We start from the raw sequence: 9,701 nt of genomic DNA on the forward strand, positions 1-9,701 counted from the left end.
CCGACTGCTTTGACAGTGTGCCTATCCGGATCGCGCGGACTTGGAACTTCAGCAATACCACTTTTTTCGTTATGACATATCCTGAAGGTCCCAAAATGGGGACTCGTAACAGAGGTAAGCTGCCATGCGATGCGATACCTGAATAAATGCTAATGCTTGTATCTATCTAGTGCTCTCTTTCATGTCCAGTTTCTCCAATCGAGACTCAAGCTCTCCGGCATCAGCGGCGCCCCTCAAGACGAGACAAGATTCCTTCAAATATGAACCCCCGAGGCAGGAGCTTTCAAAGGACTCGGTGGCGACAGGCGCTTCTACAGTCCACTCATATAACATGGATAACAGCTCCCCCCAACCAAGAGTCCAGCGAGAGCGAGCTTCATCAAGGCCCATGTCTATGGTGCAGACATACCAGCCTCCTCTGATGGACGTGTCCCAGGATACCTTGCCTGAGTTGCAACCCATCTTCACATTTCTGAATAGCCATGCAAACAAGCTGTATCAAGAGGGCTACTTCTTGAAACTAGACGATCAAAATACACGTGAGCTTATGCTACCACATTCCCTGGTCTGATTTCTAACTTTTCTAGATGGCAGAGCGAATGCGGATCGGACTTGGACAGAATGCTTTGCACAGCTTGTTGGGACAGTTCTCTCCTTGTGGGACGCTGCAGACTTAGATGCAGCAGGTCAAGATGGAGAAGTCCTCCCTAAATTCATCAATTTGACGGATGCATCAATTAAAATGGTAAATCAGTCCCGAAAATCAAATGAGGATTTCCTTTTGACCTAAAAATGTTAGATTGAATCACTCCCTACACGATCAGACAATGAGGCCCCTTTGCAAAATGTCCTCAGTGTTTCTACTGCTGGGAAGAACCGATATCTCCTGCACTTCAACTCGCATCATTCTTTAGTCCAATGGACTGCAGGAATCCGACTAGCAATGTATGAGCACACCACCTTGCAGGAGGCTTATACTGGCGCGCTGATTGCTGGAAAAGGCAAAGCTTTGAATAACATCAACGTCATAATGGAACGCTCGAAGCTTAGATCGGAGGACTGGGCAAGGGTAAGATTCGGTGCTGGGACCCCGTGGCGCCGCTGTTGGTGTGTTATCACACCACCAGATGAAAAAGAGATACAGAAAATACAGAAACAGGTCAACAAGAAGAAGTCGGCGTATGATCGGTCAAGGTCTCCTATTCTTAAGGGGGATATTAAGTTTTATGACACGAGGAAGACGAAGAAGGTCCGACCAATTGCTACAATTACGGAAGCGTACTCGGCTTTCGCCATCTACCCACAATCGAAGCCGCTTATAGATGCTTCGACTCTGGTCAAAGTTGAGGGATCGATAACAATTCATTCAAACCCCCCTTCAACAACAGAGGGGTTCGTCTTTGTTATGCCGGAAGTCCATCCTGCTGTAAGCGGGTTTGAGATGATGCTGCGCTGGCTTTTTCCCGTATTTGATACTTTCGCTTTGTATGGGCGGCCAGGTCGATTGATAGCCGATACGTCAGATCCTCAGAGTCTAATGTTTGCAATGCCTAAACATCGTCGATATGGTTACCTAGAGATATTAGATGTAACGGGGCTCATTGTTGAACAAGGGAGCGCTAACTGGAGAGAGTCTGACTGGAGACGGAAATTGAAGGAACTTACCAAGAAGCGAATGACAGCCATAGAAAATGGTAGTGGAACGAACAGCAGGTATAGCAGTCGAAAAAGCACCCGAAACAGTTACGGCCCATCTCGAAGTCGGATTCAGTTCGATGATGCAGCCTCGGTCAAATCTTCCCCTTCAGCTAGCTGGGGTCAAGCTCCTGGTATAGATGGACCGTTTGGCGGGGTCCCGCGAACTGATTCTGCTCCCGCAGGAGTGGCCTTTGCACCCCAAAAGCAAAACTCCTTAGTACATCATCGATCTGTATCCGAAACTCACGACTTGGACCGCTATCAAGGCCAATCTTCCCACTATGATGGCGTGCATGACCAACCTCCTCCTCCCCCACCACACAGTGTTAGTATCTCTGGGCGCGAAGGGTCTGGTCTGCGATATAAGAGTGAAATGGCTTCGACCCCTGAGCGTGTCAGTTTGGAAGACGATCAAGCTGCCCGAGCAACGCCCGTTCGAGAGCTCCAAGAGTTGCAGGCCACAACGTCTCCCGAACCGGTTTCCGCCCCACCAGCATTTTTGCACGCTCCAGGCTCCATGCCAGCGAGCAAGCCTTACGATTCGCCAGAGCTGCGCAAGGCTAACAGCCGGATGTCCAACGCAACTCTTTCTCAACTAGCAGGTGCCGGTGGCGTTGCAGCCGCGTATCATGGAGAATCAAGAACAAGTGAAGATCAAAGACACCAGAGCGTGGGTCAAGTCTCGGAGGAAAGGGGTCAGAGAGGGGTACCGTCAGACGCCAACATATATGAGTATCGTGCTAACCAAGGCGGTCTCAATGAAGGCTTGGTAGTACCATTAAAATCCCGTTTCTCTTTCGAAAATTCTTCTTCTTCGCGGTCCTTAGATTTCGATTCTCAAACAAATCATTCTCAACAGCCTACGCAGTATCCGCCTACTTTCTCGAAAAACATCCCTTCAAATTCCCGAATTACTACTGGCCCCATGCCCCCACCACCTGACAACAGAGGCAATGCACCCAACTCTCGTACGTATCAACCGCCTCAAATTTTCTCTTCTCCAGACTCGGAAAACCAAATCCTTCCATCCCAACAGGGTCACTTTCCACAGCAGTCCGCAGACTTAACTGCTAGTACAATTCCTCAACCTTCTCGAATTCAGACTAGCCAAAGTATTATCCGCAAACCTCTTCCATTGCGAAAAGAGAGCTTCCCAGCTCCTAGTCCTGTCGAAACAGCTTCAAGTGCAGGGAGTTTCGCACGACATGTCATCGATCAAGCTGCTTTTGATATGATCGGTCGACGTGAAACGCTCCACCCAGGATCTCTAGTGCACAGACAAAAGAGTGGTGCGAGCAGCTTTTACGAAGATACAGCCTCAACGGACTCCCCAGATTATGCCAGCACGGCAAGACCTTCTATTGATACCCAGAAATCGGTCGAAAAACCACGAGCTGGGATAAAGAAGACAGTTGGAGACCCAGAAGCTGGAATGCCACAATCAGGTGATATTCGCTCATCAATTCATATCGACTTTGGCCCGACTCTGAATTATGCCTCGGACCGTCTGCCACAACAGCAAAGCCCCGGCCCAGCTCAAATGTACGGAAATGATGGCCCACGATATGGCAGTCCTACGAGGGGTATTAGTCCTGGTCCTGGAATGAACCATCCTGCAGAGAAAGCCCCACAGCGCCGGAGTCCAAGACCTGACAGTCCCGGCCAGTCTACACCACCTAACCGTAATGTAAACACACCTGAACATTCACATTACCGCAATGTTTCAGCCGAAAGCAGGACTTTGGCGTGGCAGCCTAGTATGGCTACGGTCATAGGTGCAAACTCCTCAATACAGCAGCATGGCATCACCCCCGAGCAATTTGTACAGCAACGAGCGGCGGCAGCAACAACACCTTTGTATGCACACCAGCGTCAACAGTCTGGTAAAACACTTGGTCGCAATACACCTACTCCCCCTCTGGTCAGAAATCGTTCCAGTGAGCTTCTGGTTCAGCAAGGACATTCCCGCAACTCTTCTGCTGACCTTCTCCAACGTCCCAGCTCTCGAGGAGCTTCCATAGCTCTTGGACTCTCTGGATCTGGTGACATTGTATCGAAGTTATCAGCACGGGAGCAAGAACACCTTGCTAGGGTAACAGGCCAGCCCTTGATCAATATGGCTCAAAACAACAATCGACAAGCAGCGCCTGGGAGTGGGCTGGTTGGTACTATATCTGCTCGAGAACAGGAAAAGCAACAAATGAAACAAGGCATCAACAGTCAGGCTGTGCAGCAAGCGATCGCTCAGCGCCAGCAACAAGCCATGTATCAGCAATGCCCCGAACAGATGGCAGGAGGACAGCGCCTATCGCAATATGGTAACATGCCTCAATACCCACAACCCCAGTATTCTATTCAACACCAAGGCCAACAAGCTTGGGTATCGCCAGCACCGAATGTTTTCGCTCAAGGAGGAGGCTGGGCTACTCCATCTCCAGGATATGCTGCTCCTGATCAGGGGAGGCAATCTCCATCCTTCTATCCAGCACAGCAACAGTACTTTCCACCACAGCAACAAGGAGGTCGCGGGAGGGGTAATTCGGGAGGCTATCATGGACACGGCTTTTAGACATCACGCAAGCATGGCTAGGCGTTTTTTTTATAGAGATATGCGGGCTAATCATTTGGGAAGTGGGGGTTTTTGTAAAGCGATCATTCCAGGAGTTTGTGTTTCAGGGCGCAATTTTTTTTTTTGTTTTGACACGATGGCATGGCTTGCAGTTTTGGCGATGTATAGGATCAGCATCAGGATCGGAAAGAATGAAAGCATTATTCTCGGCGTCTTGACTCCTAAACTAAGACCACAAAGTCGTTCGAATATTTGACTATTTACTATTGTCCGTAATATGATACATTTCAAAGTCTCCCCACTGTCGTTGTGACATGCAAATATATACACGCTAAGCCCAACCGTTTAATAAATAACAACCCCAGATAACGCCACCCAGAATACTATCGAAGCGGGCCCCGCCTCTCCGCCTCTGCTATCGCCGCGTCGATCCTCCGCTCTTCCTCCTCTTCTCGCCGCACCTCCTCTAGCCTCCGTGCCTCCTCCTCGCTCGTGACATAACTATGGCTATCTTCGTTCTCCAATGAGCCCATAAACCCACCCGGTGCTGGGAAATTTGGTATGCCATGGTATCCTAAGAAGCTCTGACGTTGGCCACTACTCGATGCTCCCGCTGGTGCATCTATCGTTCTCTCGCTGCGGTGGCTTATAACTCTCCCCAACGTATCGCTGTCTGCAGAGTTGGTCTTGCTCCTCGGTACCGATGCTGCTATGCCAGAATACGGTTGTGAGGGTAGCGTCTCGTATGGTGAGAGCGCCGAGTGGCGCGTTACGGGTAGCACTGGCAGGATAGGCGGTCCGCTGTCGGTGTCGTTGTCGTCGCGCAGAGGGGAACCCGACGAGCTTTCCTTTTCTGTCATAAGGTCCCGACTGTCATTTAGACCAGACCGGGTAAGCATGACTTGTTCGGAGCTGGATGCGGACCGCTTTGCGTGGCGCCTACGGAGGCAGAATAGCGCAAGGAGAAGGAGGATGATCACGAATGCGGCAGCTCCCAGAGCAATCCCAATTTTGGCACCTAGACTAAGACCACCTTTGGATGAGGAGGAGGATGAGGATGAGGTTGCATCTCCGGCTGATGAGCCTGTTGCTGCTGGCGAGATGGTTGTGGTGCCGGTAGGTAGTAAAGACCGGGTCGTGAAGGAGGTACTGATCGAACTAGTAGTAGAACTGGATGTGTCCAATGACAAGGTTGTCGGTGCCTGTGCTATTACTGATTGTGATCCAATAGTTCCTGTTGGTGCCAGGGTAATCAAAGCACCTGAAGGTGCATTTTGGAGAGTGATAGGTGTTGAGAGGGAAGTGAAAGAAGCCGCGCTGCTAGCCACAGCATTTGGACCATGGTCGGCGATGTTGAAGACTTCGCTGTAAACTCCACAGGTATTGTCGTTACTGGTAGTGAGGCAGAAGAAAAAGTTGCTCAGACCGCTTGGATCTGTTCCGTCGATCTTGAAGCTCACCGTGTTGACAACGTTCGGTGCGCTGGATGTGAAAGGATTTGGGCAAGTTCCTCCCGGGCCGCAGAGCTCTTTGGTATGTTAGCCTCTTCATTGTGAAATGCGGGTGTTCATGAGTAGTCTTACTTGCCAACTCAGTGATTTTGAACGCAGTCGTCCCATCAAGCGTCTGACAGAGAAGAAGGGACGTCTCTTTGAGATCTCCCAACGCGACTGAGACGTTTGCATTACTGCCCAATGATATTTGACCAACAGGGCTAACTGTAGCACCGATTCCTTGAGACTGAGAGAAGACTCCTTGGATGCCAGACATAACACCCGTAGCCAAGAGGCTATATTTTGCGATGCGCATTGTTTCCAGAGACGACGTCCATAAAAAAGAACAGTACGAGTCGATGTAAACAAACAGCCTTCCCTTTCCCTTTCCTTTCCTTTTCTTTTCTTTCCAGCACGGAACCTCCAAACTTACTTCAGAGTCGCAAAAACAGAAACAGGGAGAAGTCGAAAAAGAAGCCTCCGCTTACATTCGGTGGGGGTGAGCCAGCATTAATACAGTACAGTACAGTAGGGTACGGTACTAAGCTGAAGGATTCTGACATTTTACTTAAATTTACGATGGAAATGGGGTGGAATGGTACGGAAGACCAACAGTGTTACAACAGTGTTGCTGCATTCGTTCCCTGGGCAAGCCGAGCTGCGCCCCATTCTAAGGAACGTTGGTCAAGGCGCACGCAACGAAGCAACGAATCAACCAATCTTCTCAGCACCAGAGGGCTAAAAGGGAATGCTACCAATAGTCTGCTCTGCGGCACAATAAACATAGCGGCCAACTGTTGCCGGGCCTTGGTTTGGCTTGCCATACCATGCCATGCCATGCATGCATACCTCCCCTCCCTTGATGCTGAATGCTATAGGTCACCAGTGAGCGCAGGGTTATTATTATTAGGGTAGCGATGAATGAGGAATACAAATGATAGAAAAAGGTCATTCGGTGCACATCAATCAGTACGTACTCTCTCTGTACTGTACGGCGAAGAGAAGAGAAAAGTACTCCACTCCGTACAGTACAGTAGCCGAAGGATGCAGTCTACTGCTGCATAGCGTCGTAGTGCATGTCGCTTTCGGGAAGGCGCGAAGAGGCGCTCCCAAAGCTGGGACCTATGAGGGGGATCACTCCAGTTTTGAAGGACCGTAATTGGCTGTTTGGCCGCACCACCATCGACGCTGCTATTTTGGGAAACATGCTGAAGCAAGCATACTCCGTAGAATTGAGGCTGAAATAGCGCGCTTCCTACGCCTCCGCTCTTTTCGGCAGCAAACTGTCCATCATTTCACGTCATATATATCATATCCATTGGCCTGGTGAGCGAGGGCAAGTTTGGGGAAGAAAAAAGAGATGCTTCGTAAAAATAATATTTCGCATTCTACTTCCTCATTACCCCAAGCCTCCGAAGCGACTTTCTTCGCAATGGTCATGCCTTGCTGGACAGTGAGGGTACCCAAGTGATAGTCCTGGTGGATAAACAAGTTACTGTTGTTTTCAGTAGATATAATGCCCTATCCATGTCATGCTCCGTTACCAAACGCCGTCATTCATAAACTCATGATATATTAGTCCCCGTGTTACACTTAGCCACCAACAGTAATCTCTGCAGTCGGGTCTTTCCTAATGTCCAGCTCCATCAGTCCCTCTTGTTTCTCAATCACAAGACCCTTTTCATTTGCCAAGTGCAATAAGCAGATGAAGCAATAGCTCGTCGAAATGTCGTCCATTGCTTGTTTTGGGTAGACGCCCTGCAAGTTCTGCATGACCGAGGTGAATTTAAGACTGTCATCGGTTCCCTTCTTAGATTCCATAGGCGGTGTTGGTCTCGACGGTGTCGGCGGAGGCAGGTCCTTCACTATGTTAGTAATTATGCATTCTTTGACCCAAGCATAACCTACAGATTCAAGATCTTCGAGGCCAATACCTCTCCAAAGCTCTTCCTTCAGTCTCCTAACGTCAACCTTCTTCGCAACCCGAGCATACTGCATGTATTCTGGTCTCAGTCTTCGACTTTGGGTGACAAGCTGAGTACCAAAGGCGCCTTCGCCTTCCGTGCTTTGGGTCATACCGCCATTTAACACATTATGAATGCCGTCGATACCGCGGTCGCCCCTCTCTTCAGCGCCAGGGGAGAAGTGATCTCGAGCGTCAGCAAACTCCATGTCATCATCGTCATCCATGCCACCTGCCATCGGCAAATCATCGTCTTGGAAGAAATTGGCATCGTAGTCGCCTTGTACCGCAGCCTCATCCCCAACACCAGCGGGTCCCTCTTTGCCAGCCCAAAATGCCTCATCCATTTCGCCCTCGGGGGTTTCATCTTCCTTAGGTTGACTAAAAGTGCCAATTTTCGCGCCCAATCCAGATTTCCGGCCTCCCATCCTAGCCTTTGGTTTGAGGAATAGTCGCAGGAGCTGCTTTGAATTGAAGTGCTTGTCGTCAGGAAGTAGATTTCTTGTCTTAGACTTCCAATCCTTCTTTGGGAGAGAAATGACGGTATTGGATGAAGCTGGGGTGTAGATTGTCTCTGCAAGACTGGCGCCTAGAGGAGCCATGAAGTCAATCTCAAAAGGCTCTTTCTCTTTTCGTGCCTTAGTAGCCGAGGTTGGCTTGTTGATATCCTTGATCTTTCGAATGCGCCAATGTTCAGGTCCTGCCCAGTTCTTCTGCAGTGCTTCATCGAAATAGCTCAATATATCATCGTGGCCACCCTGGGTTTTAGCTCCACGGTCCAACGATACAACATACTCGCCGGTCTCAGGGTCGAAAACACCGGCACCCATGCCATCACCATCTTCGCCATCGCCTCCCATCCCGTCATTATCGAATCCGGCATCATGGACACGCATTCGGGTTTCGATCGCAGCGTCGCGTGCCCATGCCTCGCCACCCTTTCCAAACCCAGTGTCGGCTGGTATATCAAAATTACCCAGCAGTCCGTCATCGTCGTCTTCGAACCCAGCTGGATTATCATCGTCCAGGAAAATGCCAGTTTTATTGCCAATGGGGTCTTCCTCGGAGGGCTTGTCCTTCTCCTGTCGCCAGTCCTCTGGGGCTTTCAAGAATGGGATGTCCATTGATCCAGAAGGGTCGCCTAAATCGAAATTCTTCAGGGACGGACAAATATCCTGCTCCTCCAGACGGTCTAGATTGGGGAAGAATTTCGCACCAAGTGCTCCGATATCAATCTCGACATCCTGCTCGTCTTCTTCGGGCTCTTTAACAATTGTATCGATCATCGAATCGGGTTCAATTTCGTCCTCTTCTTGTATAGCGTCGTCTTTTCGTCTTGTGGCCTCGCCTTCGCCTGATGCGTCCCCGGCATCATCGCTACTATCGAATACAATACGTCCTTGTGAATCGATAGCAAGATGGTTCAGAAGTAAGCCTTTCGCTCCACCTTCGTCGAAGTCTGCGGACGCTTTCTTGAACAGAGGATCGACGGAGAATTCAAGCTCAAATTTTTTCAGTTGGAGAGCTGCGAAAGAGCTTGCCAATGTAGCTTCAGATGAGCGCTGTGTCTGTTTGCCATTAGCAGAGGCCGAATAGTCTATGAGCTGGTTGTAGTTGATCAAAACACAAAAGGGACCAAAACAATTGTGAACACATTTGAAAATGTTAATACCGTTATGAGTATCAATCAATGGCAAAGGCTCGCTAGAAAGAAAGAAAACATCTGCAAAGCCAGTATAGAAGGAAGTAGCACCCAGCTCTCCGCCAAAAGCAACTACAAAACAAGATTGTAAGAAGTGCATGTCTGTATCTGACCCAGCGAGAAAAGGACGGAACAGAATTGGGCAAAACTCAGCATTAATTTGGGGGTGAAATCCGTGTTTCCAGGTTAAGTCCCGCCACCAAAAGTAAACATGTTCACTCACTAGCACTAAAAAGTGGCAACTATGCACACCCCACCTCGCATATCGCAAAAAAA

General features: G+C 49.5%; 2 protein-coding genes across 2 annotated transcripts; one reads left to right on the forward strand and one right to left on the reverse strand.

The window, feature by feature from the left end:
• Nucleotides 1–95: 95 nt before the first annotated feature.
• Nucleotides 96–4,267, forward strand: SKG3 (the record flags this gene model as incomplete). The annotated part of the gene is made up of 4 exons (XM_031153698.1): nucleotides 96–114; nucleotides 171–539; nucleotides 588–745; nucleotides 800–4,267. 4 exons carry the CDS (start codon nucleotides 96–98, stop codon nucleotides 4,265–4,267), a joined length of 4,014 nt encoding a protein of 1,337 aa, XP_031001346.1.
• A 3,086-nt stretch (nucleotides 4,268–7,353) lies between these two features.
• Nucleotides 7,354–9,525, reverse strand: BRN1 (Condensin complex subunit; the record flags this gene model as incomplete). The annotated part of the gene is made up of 2 exons (XM_031153699.1): nucleotides 7,354–7,620; nucleotides 7,669–9,525. The coding sequence occupies 2 exons, from the start codon at nucleotides 9,523–9,525 to the stop codon at nucleotides 7,354–7,356; spliced, it is 2,124 nt and encodes a 707-aa protein (XP_031001340.1).
• Nucleotides 9,526–9,701: the final 176 nt, after the last annotated feature.

Source organism: Lachnellula hyalina (assembly GCF_007821495.1).
Source record: "Lachnellula hyalina strain CBS 185.66 chromosome Unknown contig00254, whole genome shotgun sequence".
Lineage (NCBI taxonomy): Eukaryota > Fungi > Ascomycota > Leotiomycetes > Helotiales > Lachnaceae > Lachnellula > Lachnellula hyalina.